General features: G+C 38.5%; 1 protein-coding gene across 5 annotated transcripts; it reads right to left on the reverse strand.

Annotated features, from left to right (window-relative positions):
- Positions 1–1,244: 1,244 nt before the first annotated feature.
- On the reverse strand, positions 1,245–8,952 carry LOC110288825 (vomeronasal type-1 receptor 2-like). Of its 5 annotated transcripts, none has more exons than XM_085842217.1 (3): positions 8,756–8,952; positions 8,429–8,497; positions 1,245–2,899 (listed from the first exon to the last, which is right to left on the reverse strand). In XM_085842217.1, exon 3 carries the CDS (start codon positions 2,507–2,509, stop codon positions 1,559–1,561), a length of 951 nt encoding a protein of 316 aa, XP_085698343.1. In that variant the 5' UTR covers positions 2,510–2,899; positions 8,429–8,497; positions 8,756–8,952; the 3' UTR covers positions 1,245–1,558. The 5 variants fall into 5 exon arrangements, with proteins under 5 accessions (XP_085698343.1, XP_085698342.1, XP_085698340.1 ...); XM_085842216.1 differs by having other exon boundaries at positions 1,245–3,076; XM_085842214.1 differs by lacking the exon at positions 8,429–8,497 and having other exon boundaries at positions 1,245–3,076; positions 8,756–8,921.
- Between the last annotated feature and the right edge of the window lie 14,867 nt (positions 8,953–23,819).

Below are 23,819 nucleotides of genomic sequence, written 5' to 3' on the forward strand. Positions count from 1 at the left end.
ATATGGACATAGTACTTCCGGAGGATCCCGCAATACCTCTCCTGGGCATATATCCAGAAGGTGTTCCAATCAGTAAGAAGGCCACATGCTCCACTGTGTTCATAGCAGCCTCATTTATAATAGCCAGAAGCTGGAAAGAACCCAGATACCCCTCAACAGAGGAATGGATACAGAAAATGTGGTACATTTACACAATGGAGTACTACTCAGCTATTAAAAAGAATGAATTTATGAAATTCCTAGCCAAATGGATGGACCTGGAGGGCATCATCCTGAGTGAGGTAACCCAATCACAAAAGAACTCACACAATATGTACTCACTGATAAGTGGTTATTAGCCCAGAAACTTAGAATACCCAAAATATAAGATAAAATTTGTGAAACACATGAAGCTCAGGAAGAACGAAGACCAAGGTGTAGATACTTTGCCCCTTCTTGGAATTGGGAGCAATGCACCAATAGAAGGAGCTACAGAGACAGAGTTTGGAGCTGAGACGAAAGGATGGACCATCTAGAGGCTGCCATATCTGGAGATCCATCCCATAATCAGCCTCCAAAGGCTGAAACCATTGCATACACTAGCAAGATTTTGCTGAAAGGACCCTGATATATCTGTCTCTTGTGAGACTGTGCTGGGGCCTAGCAAACACAGAAGTGGATGCTCACAGTCAGCTATTGGATGGATCACAGTGCCACCAATGGAGGAGCTGGAGGAAGTACCCAGGGAGCTGGGGGGATCTGCAGCCCTACAGGTGGAACAACAATATGAACTAACTAGTACCACCCACCCCCCCAGAGCTCGTGTCTCTAGCTGCATATGTATCTGAAGATGGCCTGGTCGGCCATCAGTGGAAAGAGAGGTCCTTTGTTCGTGCAGACTTTATATGCCTCAGAACAGTGGAACGCCAGGGTTTAGAGGTGGGAGGGGGTGGGGGGGAGTGGGTGTGGGAGGGTGTGGGGGACTTTTGGGATAGCATTGGAAATGTAAATGAAATAAATACCCAATAATAAAAAAATAGAAGAAATAACTAAAAGCATACTAAAATAGTAAAAATAATTTTTGGTAACTCAAAGTCAGGTATGGTACAAGGACATCCACTGGATCTCTACCATTTGTTCCACATAAGAGTCCCACCCACAAAAGTGTTTGTGGTAGTTGGTAGTTAAGAAACAGAAATTTATTTGTTCAATATTTAAAAGGCGTTCCTTAAAGCAGAAAACACAGTAAAACACATAACCAAATGGTATTTCAAAATTTTGATTAGAAGTATTTTAATAGAGAAAAATCAGGAAATAAAATATTATTCAAATATTTAAAATATTTTTATTTTGGACAAAGTGTCATAGTTTGAGTTGGTAGTAATCATTAAAATAAACTAAAATTATGTACATTGAGTTATATTCAAGAAATATGTTAACTACCTGAATTTTAATAATATACAGAATATCTGATTTATAACTAACATAATTCCAGGTATTCAAGGTCCACATTCAAATTGTTTATTCCATGACAGTTATTAAGACACTGTTTTAACACCAAGAAAGTGTGAGTTTCAGTTCAGCCATGGAGTGAACTTTGAAGACATGTCATCCTCAGTACCGAAAATGAAGAAGCTAATTGCAAAATAACTTTATTATTCTTCATGAGGAAAAAAGGACAGATGGTTGGGTAGCATGCTGTTAAAATTGCATTAATTGACTCCAATCTTGGAATTTTTTCTTTTGTATAAAAGCAATAAAGGGTGATGGAGTTGTTCAAGCAATAAATTAACACAAAGAAGCTCACCAGAGACAGGATATTATGAGTGGCTTTGCGCTCAGGAGATGACTGGGAGGAAATGCTTCGACTGTGGAGATGCTGGGATCTCTTGTAGTGTCTGTAGAGAAAAATCACCATGTAGAGACTGGCCCACACCATGACAGCCACATAGAAGAGATCGTGAGTGAGGATAAGGCTAAAAAATGACCCTGAATTTTGGTTCCCAAAGTGTTTGTTTTGACAGTAACCATCTGAATATCCACTGCCAACATGAGTTTTATTAGTTTTGGCTATTACCATGTCAAGCATATACCCATAGATGACTAGGTTAATAAGCCAGGAGCAAAATAAGGAAGAAAAAGTCCATGTAGAGAGTCTAGGCTTAAGCCAGGAGGCTAATTTAGAGTTACTGGGAGTGATGGTGATGACTTGGAATGTGCTTAGAACAGAGGTGGTGCAGATGGACAGACCCCGGCTGACTCTGAATGAAAACAAAACTGTCTTACAACCGATATCGTCCAGAAAATTTGGTACTCCAAAGGATAACATGATATCTTTTATCAATCTGAATGCGATTGTCAACATATTAACTATTGTCAGGTGCATGAAAACTGAATCTATCAACTTTTTAAAATGAGGCTTGAAGAAGAAAGTGTATACATACAATATTAACAGTGATGAGTTCCCTATAACACCAAGACAAAACTGGAATATGAGAAAGAACTGTAAGAATGTGTCACTTGGAAACATGATATTAAAGTGGGTCAGGTTTGTTAAGTCTAGAGGACCAAATAAATGGACTGTATCTTAAAACAATTTTGAAATGGTGTTTGTAGAAAAATATACTGAATGACAGCTCAGAAGCAAAGAGAAGTGATGAAATGTCCAACTCTTTTCTTTCCTTTGTTCCTCCTCCTCTTCCTCTTCCTTCTCCTTCTCCTCCTCTTCCTCCTTCTCCTCCACTTCCCCTTTCTCGTCCTCCTTCTCTTTCTCTTCACTTCTTCTTTTGGTTTCTCAAGTCAGGGATGCTCTGTGTTACCCTGTCTGGAACTTGTTCTGTAGACCAGGCTGGTCTTGAACTCACAGAGGTCCAATTAACTCTACCTCCCAAGTGCTGGGACCTAATGTGTGCACCATCACCTAATAGAGAAATGTACAACTCCTTTCAATCTTAGGTCCAGAGATGACACATTATCAGCTTCATTCCTGGGATTCTTGACCATCTTACAGGATAGAATTAAGTGTTGAGAGTAATAAAGGGTCGATTCCACCCAAACAGCCTGAATTCTGTTATGTCAGGCAGAAGGATATGTTGACCTATGTGAAAGCCAAATTTGGATGTCATGAGGGATTTAAAAATTATTTATTCTATGTGTTTGAGTGTTTTGTCTTCATGTCTGTGTATTATACATATGCTTCTAAATCAAACCTTGGATCTCTGGAAGAACAGCTAATGGTCTTTAACTGTTGAGACATCATCCATCCCTAATGAATTTCTATTCATCAGTCAATATTTTTTTATTTAATCAAGTACAAATGTTTTCATATTTGCAACAGCATTTGCTTTCCATGTGGACTCTTTGCCTCTCATTCTACTCTACATGCTGACCAGCAACATTCTGAGGCATTTCATTTCATTTTATCTATTTATTTTGCTCACAAATTAGAGCTAAAAACTCTAAGGCAGAACACAAAGGCCAAGGTGAGACTATATATCCCATCATAATGAGCACATCTTCACAAAAATGTGTTTTCTGTGATATTCAGTGACTAAATCAATCAGGCTAGTTTTGATTGATAAACCTACTCTAACAAAGATTTCTATATTTTGCTATTGCAACATCTGGATACTTTTTCCATTTGAAGGTTCTTTTGTATTTGTGTTATAGAGGCAGAGTTCTCAAGGCCACTGTTACACAGAGGACAACAATGACACAAGATTCATGAACTTTGACATTGAACTTCACAACATTGTTATGCCACCCATGTTCTGTGGATTTGGGTGTATGTGTGTGGGGTTGCTGTACATTAACTTTAGACTCATTCATTCACTGATCTAATTATTTTTGTTACCTGGAATATAAATCTTTATTCTTTGAAGGATATCTATGGATTCTTCAACAGTCTATTTTATCCTGACAAGGTCTATTCGACCTTTCCCAATGTGCCAGTCTGAATTCTCATTACACACCATGGATGTCTGCATTGGCATGAGTCCCTAGTACAGTCAAGATATTCTAGTATGTAGGACCAACATTTGAATTACTTAAAGAATGATTTGTACAGGCACAATGCCTATCTAAGAGTAACAAAATTAATTTCAAATTTTGTATCAATCTACAAAGATTTATACCAATAAAAACTTTAAACTTGTATTAATATATATTTTGCACTAATGTAAGAAAATATAACGTCAATTTTGCATCAAAATTTAGAGATTTTTATCAATGTAAAATTATGGCTTTAAAATGTTTTCTTTAAGAGTAAATTTAGTAATCTGTTCACAAAACTCATTCAAGAATACAAAGCTTAAACACAGACCTTCTAATATCTTCTATTACAAACTGTTTAAGATGATTACATAATACAAGTTAAAGGTCAGATAATAAACTCATGGTAATATAAGACTTTGATTTAATTAAAATAAAGTGTTTCAATATTATTCAAAGAGTAAATAGCTAAGAATAATCAATATTTGACAATTCAGTTATGGTATATATGTAGATAGATGGCTTTCCAAAATGTCAGTGAGCCACAAAATATAACATTTACAATCATTTCTTTATTAATAGATATTTTGAATAGTAGACTAGCCTGCTCCTGACAGTATGCCCATCCTACCTCAAAGAAGATACTGAACACCATTACCTCCATATACAGTTGCTCCAATTGTGACAAGCTAGCCACTGGGCAATAATTGCCATAATTCATCTTTAGACAAAAAATACTGTCCAGGAAAGAACATACGATGTGGGAGAGTCAACAGCTTAGCTCTGCTAATACAAAGTAAAATAGTCCTTCATAATTCCTACTTCTCTTAAGGTCTGTCATATGGTTCTGGGCCAGAAGGCTAAACAAAGATGATGTAACATTATGATGAATATAGGAGACTGTCAAGGCAGTAAGTTGTTAATGTTGGGAGCTATGTCTTTGTGCTTCATACATAGTCAAGTAATATTTATTCTCTTCTCAGAGTTCTGAAGTGGTTGAAGACTAGTTATAGTCCCATAATCAAACTTAACTTGTTGAGCATTAAAGAAGATGTTCTGAATTTGAAAGTGGTTTTCAGATGGTAGTACAAGTTAACAATCAACATAATTTAAACACAAAATTATAAAATCATTAAGTTAGGATAGATGATAGAATACTATATTTAATTGGACAGAATTAATAGACTTGGTGTTGAGAGTATATCATACCTTATGATTTATATAATTTTCATAGTTATATTCAAATTATATATAAGAAAATGAAGCCTTTAAAAGTGGCCAAGACAACCCTACAGGTGGAACAACAATATGAACTAACCAATACCCCCAGAACTCATGTCTCTAGCTGCATATGTAGCAGAAAATGGCCTAGTCGGCCATCATTGGGAATAGAGGCCCCTTGGTCTTGCAAACTTTATATGCCCCAGCACAGGGGAATGCCAGGGCCAAGAAGTGGGAGTGGGTGGGTAGGGGAGCAGGGTGGGGAGGGGGTATAGGGGACTAACATTTGAAATATAAATGAAGAAAATATCTAATAAAAATTGAAAAAAATGGGCAAGACATGGGAAATGTAGTAGGTTTGGCCTAATGCTGTTTATATTGTATTAATTTTGATACTCATCTCTCCTTGCCTTAGATTTTTTTAGGCTCACATTTATTTCCTTGGAATCACGCCTTCCTGTGTTTTACCAAGGATTGATGGTTACCCTACTCAATATTCAACAGAAGTTTGTTTTTATTTACCCGTTCTCCTTGTTCTGTATCTACCCTTAGATTCTTCAACTTTTCATACATATTTCTCCTAGCACAGTCCTGAAAATTCCCTACACTAGCCATGTCTTTAGTATTTGCTCCTTCAAAGAATAATAAGTCTTGAATAAAATACCAAACTATCATCTGAACAGAAATGGAACAGACTCACTCTATGACTAGCACAGGAAGATGCCATCAACAGACAATGAGATCACAAAAGATTAGCATGCACTATTTTTGTCATTCAAGAAAATGGAATTTAAATACTGATAAACAGATTTTGTAAAAGAAAAAAATAAAAACAAATAAAGAACTGGCTTTCCACATGAATTCATGCACAAAAGTGATGAATTCAAGTAAATATTATCATATTTAATTGTATTCATGTGTGAAATCCTCAAGCACAAAGAAAAATCACAAAAATTTAAACCATAGCAAATATACAGATGTGTTCCAAAAACTGAGCAATGAGCTATCTAGTTGTACAAAAATACATGTAAGTAATGGAAAATAAGAATGATAATTTTAATTCAATCACATTCACAGTCCACAAAACACAGATGACACATATTATTTAGGAGAAAAGCTATTTGAATTTTACTCCGAGCAAATTTGGAAATGTTCTTTCTTTCTGTGAATGAAAGTATCTGCATGTTGACATGTTAAAGGAAAAAGGAAAAAGATCTACATTCTAGCTAAGTGCTAAAAGACTCAGTGCTTTAGGCCACTGCAAACACATCAAGTACAATTAAGAGGAAGAAAAGGTCCCTTTTGTGTATGATGATCAGCATACAGCTGGAGTGTCCCAGTGTATATCAGAAAAATGAGTCTGCAACATTGCATACACTGTGTGTATGAGATTCAGCTCTCAGGAAGATGTAGAAAGATTCATAGTTTAAAAAAATGGAAGAATTTTAACTTAACTAACAGGAAATTTTCACCTCAAATGGGTAATATTTCACAAAAGAAATGTTACAGAAACACATTTCCTGCATGTTAACAACCATTTTTCTGTAGCAATATAAAACTAAATTTGAGGATAGAAATACATGTAATCTACATATAGTCAAACTTGGAATATTATAGGAGGTATAACAGTCACAACCAATATGATGGGATTTTTGGGGGACAGGATTTTATTATGTATGTAGCTTTGGCTGTTCTGAAACTCACTATATAAATCAGACTGGTCTTGAACTCATAAACATGCGCCCACCTCTGCCTCCCTGGTGTTGCAAGTGAAGGTGAAATGCCCAATTTGACAGAAAATCTTAACAAAGTCATCTAGCTTAGCATTTCACCAAGCCAACAGATAAAAAAGAAAATGGGGTATAAAAAAATTGAGCTAGAAATAGACCCAGTGTAATAAAACCATACACAGTCACAGTAAAGCAGCAATCATTTGCCATCTTTTTCATCTTTTTGCATATGTATCAAAAGATGGCCTAGTCGGCCATCACTGGAAAGAGAGGCCCATTGGTCTTGCAAACTTTATATGCCCCAGTATAGGGGAATGCCAGGGCCAAAAAGTGGGAGTGGGTGGGCAGGGGAGTGGGGGGGGAGGGTATGGGGGACTTTTGGGATAGCATTGGAAATGTAAATGAGGAAAATATCTAATTATAAATAAATAAATAAATAAATAAATAAATAAATAAATAAATAAATAAATGTAGCCATGTAACCAACATTAAAGAAAGAATCACCAATGGTTTAGTTTGCTTTTAGATAAAATTCTATGACCATAATATTGTGCTATATAGAAACATCACAGGGCCAGAAAGAGAACTCTGAGAATAAAGTGATTGTCATGCCAACCTTGGAAAATGAGTTCAGATATCAAGCCCCAATGTAAAGGGTGGGTGTGGCGGGCTGAGCAGGGTGGTGACAGGTGGAGCCCTAAAGCCCACTGACCAGCTAGACTAGCCAACTGAAGTACTCCAGGTTGAGTGAGAGATCCTGTCTCAAACAAGTTGGAGGAGACAGAGGAAGACACATGATGCCAATGTCTATCCTTACACATGCATGAACAAGTGAGCACACACATGCCTCACACAAAAGAAAGTGAAAACCCTCCTGATTTCCAGCAAGTTAAAAAATGAATGCAAATTTTGGCAATCACACAATGAAAAAAATGCATTATTAAAACAAACTGCAGTGTGTCTCCTATAAAAATGAGCGTGTAAAATAGATAAGAAATTGAGAAGACAACCAGACACTTAAGAGGAAATTAAAATGAAATCTGAGATAAAAGAGTTAAAGAAATAAAAGGAAAACAATAGCAAGCCACAGACATATACAGTAGAAACAAATCCACTATCCTGCAGAAAATAGGCTAACATTCCTCACTGAGACTGCACTGTAGTCCAGAAGGAAAGACACAGCACCCAAATTTAAGGTTGTATACAGCAGCTGAGAAACTCCAAATGCCTGTTAAAAGATTACATTATGACAACTTAAGCCAATATGGGACTTTAAGAGAAATGTTCAAAATTCTATAAGAAAAAAGAACCTTGGAAAGATTTTAGAACTGTAAAAATTCAGATGGGCATTGTTCTCATGAGATTGAATCATTGACTGGATCAGATGCCAAAGTATTAACACAGGAACAGGAACAAATGGGGGCTTGAGATGGCTCAGTAGTTAAGAGCACTGGCTGGTCTTCCAGAGAGCCTGAGTACAATTCCCATCACCATATGGAGGCTCTTACCTGTCTGTAAAACCAATTCCAGAGGATCTGACACCTTTTCCTGGCTTCCTGGAGACCTGAACTCATGTGCTTCACAGATATGCATGCAGGAAAACCAACATATATATAAAGCATGAATAAAAATTTTAAAAATAAAATATATTTATGAAGATCAAGAGAAGTATTGTACAGAAAAATAAGAAAGGAATATCCTAGCTTGACAGAAAAATAGGAGAAAAGCATACCTGAAAACAAAACAAAACCCCCAAAGTGTAAGGTACTGTAAGGTATTGTAAATGGAATGGTAGACTAAGGGAGAAGAGAGAAACAGTGGGAAGGTTGCCATACCTCATCTTGCTCTGAGTGTGGAGTGCTTCAAACCCTCGTTCAGGGCAGTGTGGATCCACAGACATGAAGCATCACAGGGACAAAGTGTCTTGGAAAGGCTGCCTCACAGGAGACAGGACTAAATAAGGGATGGGATAGGAGAACTCTCCCTCCCATGGTGTCAATGACCTTGTTTATTGGGCATCATTTTAATGCACTCCAAGGAAAACATTACTCTCCCAGATACAGTGTGATTCTCATGGCAATTGATTAAGCCAAGTAAATAAGAGCTCAGTCTCTGACTGAGATGTGCTTTTTCCTAAGTTGAACTACATCAGAAAGAAAACTTTACCACTTAGAAAATCATTAAAAGTTTTCAAGTAGATGTGGAAATTATCACAACCATTATCATCTGAAATGAAATGTAGAAATTTCTACATTTCCCTGTTGATTTCTGCAATGATCCACTGTTCATTCAAAATTGTATTGTTCAGTCTTCAAATCTTTGTCCAATTTCTCTTTCTACTTACGTCTACTTTTATGGTAGTTATCTGTTAATGTATAAGTAATTAAATTGGTTCTTTTGTCTTTCTTTATATTATTAGTAGTAGGATTACTAGTATTATTACTATTATTAATATTGTGTGTGTTTTCTTAAATATTGCCAGCATGTTATCTGTGCACCACATGCATGCAGTGCTCATGGAGTTCAGAAGAGCATATTGGCTTCCCTGGAACTGGTTACAGATGGTTATGGGCACCATGCAGGTTCTGGGAATTAATCAAAGAAGGGTCCTCTGGAAGAATAGCCAGCATTGTTATCCATTGGTCCATGTCTTCAGCCCTTTAATCTGTAATTTTATTAATTTGGATCTTCTCTTTACAACTTTTCAATACTTTGGGTAAATGTTTGTCCATCTTAGCTGGGCATTAAATATGCCTTTAACTCAGGAGGCAGAGGCAGGTGGATTTCTGAATTTGAGACTAGCCTGGTCTCCTGAGCTTGTTCTAGGAGAGCAAGGGCCAGCCAGAGAAAACCTATTTTGAAACAACAAATACACCAAACAAACAAATTAAAAACCAAAACAAACTTGTCAATCTTGTTGATCATTCTCAATGAATCAACTCCTCATTTCATCGATTGTTTGTATTCTTGCTGTTGTTTCTAGTTCATCATGTCAGCCCCGAGTTTGGTTATTTCTTGCAGTATACTCTTTCTGAGTGGTTTTTTTTTTTTTTTTCGTTTTGTTCTAGGACTTTGAGGAGTGTTGCTAAGTTACTTGTATGATATCGTTCCAGGCTTTTTATGTAGGCACTTAGTTCTATAATTTTACTTCTTAGAGCTGCCTCCATTTAATCCCATAAATTTGAGTATGCTGAGTATTCATTTTCATTCTATTCTGAAACATTTATTATTTATTCATTTACTCTATTCTGAAACATTTTAAATGTCTTGATTCCTGTATTAGCTCAGCTTTCATCTAGTCATTCAGTTTCCATCATCACCATTATCATAATCGTTGTTGTGGTCATCATCATCATCATCAACATCATTTTGAGACAAGTCTCTTTATATCACTCTGGTTGTCCTGAAACTCACTCCATAGACCAGGCTGGTCTTGAACTCACAGAAATCATTCTGCTTCTGCCTTCCACGTTCTGGAATTTAAGGTGTGCACCATCACGTACTTTCTGTTGTTTATTGATGTTCAAACAATATTGTAGTTAGGATACAGGGTATTATTTTAATTTTCTTATATTTGTTGTTGAGACTTGCTTTGTGTCCAGTCAATTTGTGTAGGCAGTCATTTTTGGACAATGTTCCATGAGCTGCTGATAAGAAATTGTATTCTTTTGTGTTTGTGTAAAACGTTCTGTAGGTTTCTGCTAGGTTCATTTGACTTATGATATTATCTAATTTGTCTGGGTGACCTGTATATTGGTGAGAATGGAGTATTGAAGGCATCCACTGTCACTGTGTGACCGTCAATATGTGATTTAAGCTGTAGCAGTTTATTTTTTTCTTTTATGACCTTGGGTGCTTTTTATGTTTGATTCATTAATGTTTTGAATTGCCCTTTTGGTGGACTTTTCCTTTGATGAGAAAGTAGTGTCCTTCCCTATTTCTTCTGATTTGTTTTGGTTTGAAGTCTATTTTGTCAGATATTAAAAGTCTACCCCTGCATGCTTTTAGGGTTCATTTGCTTGGGATATCCTTTTCCGTCTTTTCACTCTGAGGTGATGTCTATCCTTGACGGTGAGGTTGATGTTTTGAAAGTAGCTGTAGGAGGAATTCTGTTTCCTAATCTAGTTTGTTAATCTGAGTCTTTTTTATTGGGGAATCGATCATTAATATTGACAGTTATCAATGAACAGTGTTTATTGATTTCAGTTTTTCCATGTCATGGTGTGCTCCTCTCCTTTGATGTGGTGAACTGGTATGGTGTATGCCCCACTTTGATGTCCTGAACTAAGATTATTTATTTCTTGTGTCTTCTTGGTTGTGACTAAACTCTTCCGGTTAAAGCTTGCTTTGTAGGTAGAAGTTGTTTAAATTTGTTTTTATTTTGAATTGTTTATCTTTTTTGTCTATTGTAACTGACAGTTTTCCAGGGTAAAGTAATCTAAGTCAACATATATGGTTTCTTACAGTTTGTAGAACATACATTTAAGCCCTTCTGGTTTTTAGAGTGTCCATTGAGAAGTCAGTTGTTATTCTAATTGGTTGTATTCATATGTTACTCAGTCTTTCCCCTCACAACTTTTAAGTTGTTTGTTGTTGTTGTTGTTGTTGTTTTGTTGTCGGGTTTGGTGTTTTGTTTTGTTTTGTTTTGTTTTGTTTTGTTTTGTTTTGTTTTGTTTTGTTTTGTTGGTTGGTTTTTTGCACACTTAGTGTTTGAGTATGTCCTGTGGGGAATTTCTTTTCTGGTCCTGTATATTTGGAGTTTTATGCTTCTTGTATCTTGATAGGAATTTCCTTCTTTAGGAAAATTTTCTTTTATGGTTTTGTTAAAAATATTTTCTGTGATGTTGAGTTGGGTTTCTTCTCCTTCCCTATCCCTATCATTCAGAAACTTGGTCTTTTTCATAGTGTCCTGGATTTCCTGAATATTTTATGCCTGGATGTCTTCCATTAACTAATTTATTTATTTATTTATTTTACACCCTCATCACTGCAGCCTCCTGGCATCTCCTCACACATTCCTTTCCCCCCACCCACTCCCTTTCTCTGTGAGTGTGGTGGCTCCACTGCATATCTCCCCATCCTGGCACATCAAGACTATGCAGGGCTAATGCCTTTATTTTTTTTATATATATTTTTATTACATATTTTCCTCAATTACATTTCCAATACTATCCCAAAAGTCCCCCATAGCGCCCCCCACTTCCCTGCCCACCCATTCCCATTCTTTTGGCCCTGGCATTCCCCTATATTGGGGCATATAAAGTTTGCAAGTCCAATGGGCCTCTCTTTCCATTGATGGCCGACTAGACCATCTTTCGATACATATGCAGCTAGAGACAAGAGCTCCAGGGTTCTGGTTAGTACATCATGTTGTTCCAACAATAGGGTTGCAGATCCCTTTAGCTCCTTGGGTACTTTCTCTAGCTTCTCCATTGGGAGCCCTGTGATACATCCAATAGCTGACTGTGAACATCCACTCCTGTGTTTGCGAGGCCCCGGCATCGTCTCACAAGAGACAGCTATATTTGGGTCCTTTCAGCAAAATCTTGCTAGTGTATGCAATGGTGTCAGCGTTTAGAAGCTGATTATGGGACGGATCCCTGGATACAGCAGTCTCTAAATGGTCCATCCTTTCATCACAGCTACTAACTTTGTCTCTGTAACTCCTTCCCTGGGTGTTTTGTTCCCAATTCTAAGAAGGTGCACAGTGTCCACACTTTGGTCTTCATTCTTCTTGAGTTTCATGCGTTTATCAAATTGTATCTTATATCTTGGGTATCCTAAGTTTTGGGCTAATATCCACTTATCAATGAATACATATTGTGTGAGTTCTTTTGTGATTGTGTTACTTCACTCAAGATGATGCCCTCCAGGTCCATCCATTTGGCTAGGAATTTCATAAATTCATTCTTTTTAATAGCTGAGTAGTACTCCATTGTGTAAATGTACCATAATTTCTGTATCCATTCCTCTGTTGAGGGACATATGGGTTCTTTCCAGCTTCTGGCTATTATAAATAGGGCTGCTATGAACATAGTGGAGCATGTGTCCTTTTTACCGGTTGGGACATCTTCTGGATATATGCCCAGGAGGGGTATTGCTGGATCCTCCGGTAGTACTATGTCCAATTTTCTGAGGAACCGCCAGACTGATTTCCAGAGTGGTTGTACAAGCTTGCAATCCCACCAACAATGGAGGAGTGTTCCTCTTTCTCCACATCCTCGCCAGCATCTGCTGTCACTTGAATTTTTGATCTTAGCCATTCTGACTGGTGTGAGGTGGAATCTCAGGGTTGTTTTGATTTGCATTTCCCTGATGATTAAGGATGTTGAACATTTTTTCAGGTGCTTCTCTGCCATTCGGTATTCCTCAGGTGAGAATTCTTTGTTCAGTTCTGAGCCCCATTTTTTAATGGGGTTATTTGACTTTCTGGAGTCCACCTTCTTGAGTTCTTTATATATATTGGATATTAGTCACTTATCTGATTTAGGATAGGTGAAGATCCTTTCCCAATCTGTTGGTGGTTTTTTTGTCTTATTGATGGTGTCTTTAGCCTTGCAGAAGCTTTGTAGTTTCATGAGGTCCCACTTGTCAATTCTCGATCTTACAGCACAAGCCATTACTGTTCTATTCAGGAATTTTTCCCCTGTGCCCATATCTTCAAGGCTTTTCCCCACTTTCTCCTCTATAAGTTTCAGTGTCTCTGGTTTTATGTGAAGTTCCTTGATCCACTTAGACTTGACCTTAGTACAAGGAGATAGGAATGGATCGATTCGCATTCTTCTACATGTTAACAACCAGTTGTGCCAGCACCATTTGTTGAAAATGCTGTCTTTCTTCCACTGGATGTTTTTAGCTCCCTTGTCGAAGATCAAGTGACCATAGGTGTGTGGGTTCATTTCTGGGTCTTCAATTCTATTCCATTGGTCTATTTGTCTGTCACTATACCAGTACCATGCAGTTTTTATCACAATTGCTCTGTAGTAGAGCTTTAGGTCCGGCATGATGATTCCACCAGAGGTTCTTTTATCCTTGAGAAGAGTTTTTGCTATCCTAGGTTTTTTGTTGTTCCAGATGAATTTGCAGATTGCACTTTCTAATTCGTTGAAGAATTGATTTGGAATTTTGATGGGGATTGCATTGAATCTGTAGATTGCTTTTGGCAAGATAGCCATTTTTACAATGTTGATCCTGCCAATCCATGAGCATGGGAGATCTTTCCATCTTCTGAGATCTTCTATAATTTCTTTCTTCAGAGACTTGAAGTTTTTATTATACAGATCTTTCACTTCCTTAGTTAGAGTCACGCCAAGATATTTTATATTATTTGTGACTATTGAGAAGGGTGTTGTTTCCCTAATTTCTTTCTCAGCCTGTTTATTCTTTGTGTAGAGAAAGGCCATTGATTTGTTTGAGTTAATTTTATATCCAGCTACTTCACCGAAGCTGTTTATCAGGCTTAGGAGTTCTCTGGTGGAATTTTTAGGGTCACTTATATATACTATCATATCATCTGCAAAAAGTGATATTTTGACTTCATCTTTTCCAATTTGTATCCCTTTGATCTCCTTTTGTTGTCGAATTGCTCTGGCTAGGACTTCAAGTACAATGTTGAATAGGTATGGAGAAAGTGGACAGCCTTGTCTAGTCCCTGATTTTAGAGGGATTGCTTCAAGCTTCTGACCATTTACTTTGATGTTGGCTACTGGTTTGCTGTAGATTGCTTTTATCATGTTTAGGTATGGGCCTTGAATTCCTGATCTTTCCAAGACTTTTATCATGAATGGGTGTTGGATCTTGTCAAATGCTTTTTCCGCATCTAACGAGATGACCATGTGGTTTTTGTCTTTGAGTTTGTTTATATACTGGATTACGTTGATGGATTTCCGTATATTGAACCATCCCTGCATCCCTGGGATGAAACCTACTTGGTCAGGATGGATGATTGTTTTGATGTGTTCTTGGATTCGGTTAGCAAGAACTTTATTGAGGATTTTTGCATCAATATTCATAAGGGATATTGGTCTGAAGTTTTCTATCTTTGTTGGGTCTTTTTTTGGTTTAGGTATCAGAGTAATTGTGGCTTCATAGAATGAGTTGGGTAGAGTACCTTCTGTTTCTATTTTGTGGAATAGTTTGTGAAGAACTGGGATTAGATCTTCTTTGAAGTTCTGATAGAACTCTGCACTAAACCCATCTGGTCCTGGGCTTTTTTTAGTTGGGAGACTATTAATGACTGCTTCTATTTCTTTGGGGGATATAGGGCTGTTTAGATCATTAACCTGATCTTGATTCAACTTTGGTACCTGGTATCTGTCTAGGAACTTCTCCATTTCATCCAGGTTCTCCAGTTTTGTTGAGTATAGCCTTTGGTAGAAGGATCTGATGGTGTTTTGGATGTCTTCAGGATCTGTTGTTATGTCTCCTTTTTCATTTCTGATTTTGTTAATTAGGATGCTTTCCCTGTGCCCTCTAGTGAGTCTGGCTAAGGGTTTATCTATCTTGTTGATTTTCTCAAAGAACCAGCTCCTTGATTGGTTGATTCTTTGAATAGTTTTTCTTGTTTCCACTTGGTTGATTTCACCCCTGAGTTTGATTATTTTGGGCCGTCTACTCCTCTTGGGTGAATTTGCTTCCTTTTGTTCTAGTGCTTTTAGGTGTGTTGTCAAGCTGCTAATGTGTGCTCTCTCTAGTTTCCTTTTGGAGGCACTCAGAGCTATGAGTTTTCCTCTTAGAAATGCTTTCATTGCATCCCATAAGTTTGGGTATGTTGTGGTTTCATTTTCATTGAACTCTAAAAAGTCCTTAATTTCTTTCTTTATTCCTTCCTTGACCAAGGTATCATTGAGAAGAGTGTTGTTCAGTTTCCACGTGAAGGTTGGCTTTCTATTATTTATTTTGTTATTGAAGATCAGCCTTAGTCCATGGTGATCTGATAGGATGCATGGGACAATTTCAATATTTTTATATCTGTTGAGGCCTGCTTTGTGACCAATTATGTGGTCAATTTTGGAGAAGGTACCGTGAGGTGCTGAGAAGAAGGTATATCCTTTCGTTTTAGGATAGAATGTTCTGTAGATATCTGCCAGATCCATTTGATTCATAATTTCTCTTAGTTTCACTGTGTCCCTGTTTAGTTTCTGTTTCCATGATCTGTCCATTGGTGAAAGTGGTGTGTTGAAGTCTCCCACTATTATTGTATAGGTGCAATGTGTGCTTTGAGATTTACTAAAGTTTCTTTAATGAATGTGGCTGCCTTTGTATTTGGAGCATAGATATTCAGGATTGATAGTTCCTCTTGGAGGATTTTACCTTTGATGAGTATGAAGTGTCCCTCCCTGTCTTTTTTAATGACTTTGGGTTGGAAGTCAATCTTATCAGATATTAGAATGGCTACTCCAGCTTGTTTCTTCATGCCATTTGCTTGGAAAATTGTTTTCCAGCCTTTCATTCTGAGGTAGTGTCTATCCTTTTCTCTGAGATGAGTTTCCTGTAAGCAGCAAAATGTTGGGTCTTGTTTGTGTAGCCAGTTTGTTAGTCTATGTCTTTTTATCGGGGAGTTGAATCCATTGATATTAAGAGATATTAAGGAAAAGTAATTGTTGTTTCCTGTTATTTTTGTTGTTAAAGTTGGCATTTTGTTCTTGTGGCTGTGTTCTTTTAGGTTTGTTGAGGGATTACCTTCTTGTTGTTTCTAGGGCGTGGTTCCTGTCCTTGTATTGGTTTTTTTCTGTTATTATCCTTTGAAGGGCTGGATTCGTGGAGAGATAATGTGTGAATTTGGTTTTGTCGTGGAATACTTTGGTTTCTCCATCTATGTTAATTGAGAGTTTGGCTGGGTATAGTAGCCTGGGCTGGAATTTGTGTTCTTTTAGTGTCTGTATAACATCCGTCCAGGATCTTCTGGCTTTCATAGTCTCTGGTGAAAAATCTGGTGTAATTCTGATAGGCTTGCCTTTATATGTTACTTGGCCTTTTTCTCTTACTGCTTTTATGATTCTATCTTTATTTAGAGCATTTGTTGCTCTGATTATTATGTGTCGGGAGGTATTTCTTTTCTGGTCCAGTCTATTTGGAGTTCTGTAGGCTTCTTGTATGTTCATGGGCATCTCTTTCTTTAGATTTGGGAAGTTTTCTTCTATAATTTTGTTGAAGATGTTTGCTGGTCCTTTGAGTTGAAAATCTTCATTCTCATCCACTCCTATTATCCGTAGGTTTGGTCTTCTCATTGTGTCCTGTATTTCTTGGATGTTTTGAGTTAGGATCTTTCTGCATTTTACATTTTCCTTGATTGTTGTGCCGATGTTCTCTATGGAATCTTCTGCACCTGAGATTCTCTCTTCCATCTCTTGTATTCTGTTGCTGATGCTCGTATCTATGGTTCCAGATTTCTTTCCTAGGGTTTCTATCTCCAGTGTTGCCTCATTTTGGGTTTTCTTTATTGTGTCTACTTCCCTTTTTAGGTCTAGTATGGTTTTGTTCATTTCCATCATCTGTTTGGATGTGTTTTCCTGTTTTTCTGTAAGGACTTCTACCTGTTTGATTATGTTATCGTGTTTTTCTTTAAGGATTTGTAACTCTTTAGCAGTATTCTCCTGCAATTCTTTAAGGGATTTTTGTGCTTTCTCTTTATTGTCTTCTGCCTGTTTAGCAGTGTTCTCCTGCATTTCTTTAAGTGTGTTATTAAAGTCCTTCTTGAAGTTCTCTATCATCATCAGGAGATATGCTTTTAAATCTGTGTCTAGCTTTTCCGGTGTGTTGGGGTGCCCTGGACTGGGCGAAGTGGGGGTGCTGGGTTCTGATGATGGTGAGTGGTCTTGGTTTCTGTTAGTAAGATTATTACGTTTACCTTTCGCCATCTGGTAATCTCTGGGGTTAGTTGTTATCGTTGTCACTGTTTAAAGATTGGAGCAGAAGCTGTGTTCCACTCACCAGCAGTCTCTAAATCCTGAGGCGGGGGTCGTGGGTAGCTGACGGTACCCCGGTGCTGGTCCAGCCGGAAGAGGCCTGTGGTCCTACACAGGCCGTTTTTCTGCTTCCCTAACTAATGCAGTCTCTGGTCCCGCGTGCAATTGGATTGGAGCAGAAGCTGTGTTCCACTCTCCAGAAGTCTTAAGATCCTGTGGTGGGTGTTGTGGGTAGCTGGTGAGTGTTAGCAGACCCTGCGCGCCAGCTGCCCCGGTGCTTTTCTGACCGGAAGAGGGTTGTGGCCCTATGTAGGCCGGATTTCTCTCTCCCCAACCAGAGCAGTCTCAGGTCCCGCGTGATTGGACTGGAGCAGAAGCTGTGTTCCACTCACCAGCAGTCCCAAAATCCTGCGGCGGGGGTCGTGGGTAGCTGGCGGGTGTCAGGCAACCCTGCGCTCCCGCTACCCCGGCACTGATCCGGCCGGATGAGGCCTGTGGCCCTACTCAGGCCGGTTTCTGCTTCCCTAACTAATGCAGTCTCAGGTCCCGCACAATTTTATTGGAGCTGAAGCTGTGTTCCACTCACCAGCAGTCCCAAAATCCTGCGGCGGGGGTCGTGGGTAGCTGGCGGGTGTCAGGCAACCCTGCGCTCCCGCTACCCCGGCGCTGATCCAGCCGGATGAGGCCTGTGGCCCTACTCATGCCTTTATTTTTAAAAGACTTAACATTTTCTTGACTGAGCTATCCATGTCTTCTGTCTTCAACTCCTGAGTGTCTCTCTCCTCTGCCTTGTACTCTGTTGGTGAGGTTAACCTTTGAGATTTTTGTTTGAAATCCTAAATTTTTCATATACACTTTTATTTCTGTTTGGATTTTCTTTAGTGATTCTATTTCTAACTTTACATCTTTAATTGCTTTCATTATTTTACTCAATAATTCCTTTGTGTTATCACAGACTTCATTAAGGGATTTATTCATATCCTCTTCAAATTCCTTGAACATATTCACAATAGCTATTGTGATGTCCATGTCTACTGCTTCCACTATGTTACAAATCTCAGAGCGTGCTATAATAGGGCTCCTGGGTTATGGTGCAAACACTTGTTTTGCTTCTTCATGTTTGTATTTTTGAGCATGTGGAGTTATGATGTTTGAGGTCTTTCTTGATGTTAATATCTGGTCTTGTCTTTGTTGGGTGGGTGTTCTTTGATTTCTGTTGTCCTCTCTGGACCCTAGGCAGCTGTAAAGGCTGTTGAGTCCTTGCTATAGAATGCTTCTGTAGGTCAGTGGGTGGCAGAAAGGAAAGGAGATGGGTTAGGAGGAAATGCTAAGAAGGGCTATGGGAAAGAGGTAGGGGGTATCAAGTCTGCACCAAGAAGTGGACTACTCAGGGAGTGGATGTGTAGTGGGAACAGGAGATCCTGCAAGCAGTCTGCTGCAGGATTGGTAGTAAGTCAGGAAAGAGTGTAACGGAGAATGGAGAGAATAGTGAGAATCTTCTTTCTGAATCCCAGCCCAGTGTGGTCTTAGATTTTTATGAAAATGTTTCTGCAGATCGGTGGCTAAAAGAAAGAAGAAATGAAGATGGCAAGAAGGCATGGCTGAGAGGCTTAACAGGAAAGAGCTGAGGTGGGCTGCTGGGTGTTTTACTTTTAAGTTATTATTATTGGGAGTTTTCTCCTGGCTTGTTTCTGAGCATGCTCATTATTACCACATATAAATGTTACTAACTTTTGCTTCTTGATATTATACCATACTACCTTAATTAAAGTTATAAAAGATAAAAATGTTTCTAGTTACACCATTAAGGCATTTTAATTATAAATTCATGACATCTGTAAACAGGGCTAATTTTCCTTCTATTTATATCTTTTTTTTTCCTAATTTCTTATTACTTTGTCTAAGAATTCAAGCACTGCATCCAGTAAGAGCTGAATGGACACCTTTGACTCATTTCTGATATCTTTATTACTTTATTTTATTTCTATTTTTATTTATAAATCATTCAATTCATATACATCACAAATGATATCCCATTTCCCAGTTACCCGTCCACAAACCCCCATCCAACATTGCCATCTCCTCCCCCCCTCTTTGCTTCTATGAGGGTGCTCCCCCAGACACCCATCCTCTCCAGCCCCACCACTCCAGTTCCCCTTATGCTGGGGCATCAAACCTCCACAGAACCAAGGGTCTCCCCTCCCATTGCTGTCAGGCAAGGCCATCTTCTGCTACATACGTATCTGAAGCCTCACTGTACACTTCTTGGTTGGTGATCTAGTTTCTGGGAACACTGGGTGGTCTGGCCAACTGATGTAGTTCTTCCTGTGGGGTTGCAATCCCCCTCCACTCCTACAGTCCTTCCACCAGTTCCCCACTGGGGTCCCTGAGCTCAGTCTGATGGTTGGCTACAAGCATCCACATCTGCATTGGTGAGTGGCTGGCTGGAACTCCCAAGGAACAGCCATGCCAGGTTCCTGTCAGCAAGCACTTGGCAAAAGCAACAGTGTAAGGTTTGGTGTCTGCAGCCAGGATGGATATCCAGGTGGGACAGTCCTCAGATGGCCCATACTTCAGTCTCTGCTCCATTTTTTTGTCCCTGTTCTTCCTTTGGACAGGAACATTTCTGAGTTAAAAACTTTGAAATGGTTGGATGGCCCCATATCACCAGAGTGGCCCATGCCTATCTACTGGAGGTGGTCTCTATAGGTTCTATCTGCCCCTTCTCTGTGCATTTTGACAAAAGTCACCCTTTCGGTCCTGGGAGCCTCTTGTTTCCCTGGTGTCTGGGATCCTACAGTGCCTATCTCCAGTTTCTCATTCCCCCCTCCACCCCCGTTACATACTTTTATTCAATTTTCTGACCCTTAGTACCTCTCTCATATCCCCTCCAGTACCTGATACTGCCTACTTATTTCCTCCCCCCTCTTCCCTCCCTCCCAGGTCCCCCCCCCTCCACCTCTCACGATCATCATGCCCCCCACCCCTCAATTCAGGGCAGAGGCATCCACACCTGTTTTTTCTTCCTACTAAGCTCCAAATGATCTGTGGGTTGTATCACAGGCATTGTTAGGTTTTGGACTAATATCCACTTATCAGTGAGTACAAACCACTTTTCTTTTGACTGAGTTGCCTCACTCAGGATGATATTTACTAATTCCATCCATTTGCCTGCAAATTTCATGAAATCATTGCTTTTAATTGTTGAGTAGTACTCCATTGTGTAAGTGTACCACATTTTCTGTATCCATTCCTCCGTTGAGGGACATCTGAGTTCTTTCCAGCGTCTGGCTATTATAAAGAAGGCTGCTATGAACATAGTGGAGCATGTGTCCTTATTATCAGTTGGAACATCTTCTGGGTTTACGCCCAGGAGCGGTATTGCTGGATCTACTGATAGTACTATGTTTAGTTTTCTGAGGAACCGCCAGACTGATTTCCAGAGTAGTTGTACCAGCTTTTAGTCCCAACAGCAATGGAAGAGTGTTCCTCTTTCTCCACATCCTCTCCAACATCTGCTATCACCTTCATTTTTTATCTTAGCCATTCTGATTAGTGTGAGGTGGAATGACAGGCTCATTTTGATTTGCATTTCCCTAATGTCTAAGGATGTTGAACATTTCTTTAAATGCTTATCAGCCATTTGAAATTCCTCAGTTGAGAAATCTGTTTAGCTCTGTACTCCAGTTTTTAATAGGATTATTTGGTTCTCTGGAGTCTAACTTCTTCAGTTCTTTCTATAGTTTTGATATTCGACCTCTTTGGATGCAGTGTTGGTAAAGGTCTTTTCCCAATCTGTGGGTTGCCATTTTGTCCTATTGACAGCATTCTTTGACTTACAGAAGCTTTCCAATTTTATGAGGTCCCCTTGGTTGATTTTTTATCTTAAAGCATAAGCCATCAGTGTTCTGATCAGGAAATTTTTCTCTGTGCCCAAGTATTCGAGGCTCTTTCCCACTTTCTCTTCTATTAGTGTCAGTGTATCTGGTTTTATGTGGAGGTCCTTGATCCACTTGGACTTCAGCTTTATACAAGATGATGAGAATGAATCATTTTGCATTCTTCTACATGCAGACTGCCTGTTGAAACAGCATGATTTGTTGAAAATGCTGCCTTTTTTCCACTGGATAGTTTTAGCTGCTTTGTCAAAGATCAAGTGACCATAGGTGTGTGTGTTAATTTCTTGGTCTTCAATTTTATTCCGTTGATCTACCTGCCTGTCTCTGTATCAATACCATATAGTTTTTATCACTACTGTTCTATAGTACAGCTTCAGGCCAGGGATGATTTTCCAAGAAGTTCTTTTATGGTTGAGAATAGTTTTCACTATCCTGGGTTTTTTGTTATTCCAAATAAATTTGAGAATTGTTCTTTCTAACTCTATGAAATTGAAATTTTGATGGGATTAAATTGAATCTGTAGACTGCTTTCGGCAAGATGGCCATTTTTACTATATTAATCCTGCCAATCCATGATCATGGGAGATCTTTCCATCTTCTGAAGTCTTCTTCGATTTCTTTCTTCAGATATTTGAAGTTCTTGTCATACAAACCTTTCACTTGGTTGGTTAGAGGCACACCAAGGTATTTTATAATATTTGTGACTACTGTGAAGGGTATTCTTTACCGGATTTCTTTCTCAGCCCATTTATCCTTTGAGTAAAGAAGGCTACTGATTTGTTTGCATTAATTTTATATCCAGCTACTTTGCTGCAGTTGTTTATCAGGTTTAGGAGTTCTCTCCTGGAATTTTTGAGATCATTTATGTATACTATCATATCATGTGCAAATAGTGATATCTTGACTTCCTCCCTCCCAATTTGCATCCTCTTGATCTCTTTTTCTTGTCTAATTGCTCTGGCTAGAACTTCAAGTACCATATTGAATAGGTAGGGCAAGAATAGGCAGCCTTTTCTAGTCCCTTATTTCACTGAGATTGCTTTGAGTTTCTCCGCATCTAATTTAATGTTGGCTACTGGTTTGCTGTATATTGCTTTTATTATATTTAGGTATGAACCTTGAATTCCTGATCTCTCCAAAACTTTTAATATGTATTGGTATTGTATTTTGTCAAATGCTTTCTCAGTAGCTAATGAGAGGATCATGTGGGGTTTTTTTATTTGTGCTTGTTTATATAGTGGATTACATTGATGGATGTCCATATATTGAAGCATCCCTGCATTCCTGGAATGAAGCCTACTTGATCGTGGTGAATGATCGTTTGATGTTTCCTTGGATTCAATTTGTGAGAATTGTGAGTATTTTTGCATTGATATTCATAAGGAAATTTGGTCTGAAGTTCTCTTTCTTTGCTGGGTCTTGTTGTGGTTTAGGTATCAGAGTAACTGTAAGTACCCATAGAAAGAAATGGGTAGTGTTTCCTCTGTTTCTATTTCATAGAATAGTTTGAGAAGTATTGGTATTATGTCTTCTTTGAAGATCTAATAGAATTTGGCACTAAAACCCTGGCCATGGGCTTTTTTGGTTGGGAGACGTCTAATGACTGCTTCTATTTCATTGGGGGTTATGAGACAGTTTAGATGGTTTATCTGAAACCAATGTAACTTTGGTGCCTTGAATCTGTCTAGAAAATCATCCTTTTCATCATTTTTACAGTTTTGTTGATTATTGACTTTTGTAGTAGTATCTGATTATTTTTAAAATTTCCTCGGTTACTGTTGTTATGACTCCCTTTTCATTCCTGATTTTGTTAATTTGAATACTGTCTCTGTCCCTTCTCATTAGGTAACTAATAGTTTATCTGTCTTGTTGATTTTCTCAAAGAACAAGTTCCTAGTTTTGTTTATTCTACTTGGTTGATCTCAGCCCTGAGTTTGATTATTTCCTGCTGTCTATTCCTATTAGGTGTATTTGCCTCTGTATGTTCTATCGTTTTCAGAAGTAGCTGCTAGTGTGTGCTTTCTCCAGTTTTGTTTTGTTTTGTTTTAATGGAGGATCTCGGTCCTTTGAGTTTTCCTCTTGGCACTGCATTC

This window comes from Mus caroli, unplaced genomic scaffold (genome assembly GCF_978045245.1).
Source record: "Mus caroli unplaced genomic scaffold, Mus_caroli_1 scaffold_8, whole genome shotgun sequence".
NCBI classification, from domain to species: Eukaryota; Metazoa; Chordata; class Mammalia; order Rodentia; family Muridae; genus Mus; species Mus caroli.

What these genes read in the sequence shown, in the direction of transcription:
- LOC110288825 (XM_085842217.1), bottom strand. Translation starts at nt 2,509, where the DNA reads ATGTTTCCAAGTGACACATTCTTACAGTTCTTTCTCATATTCCAGTTT.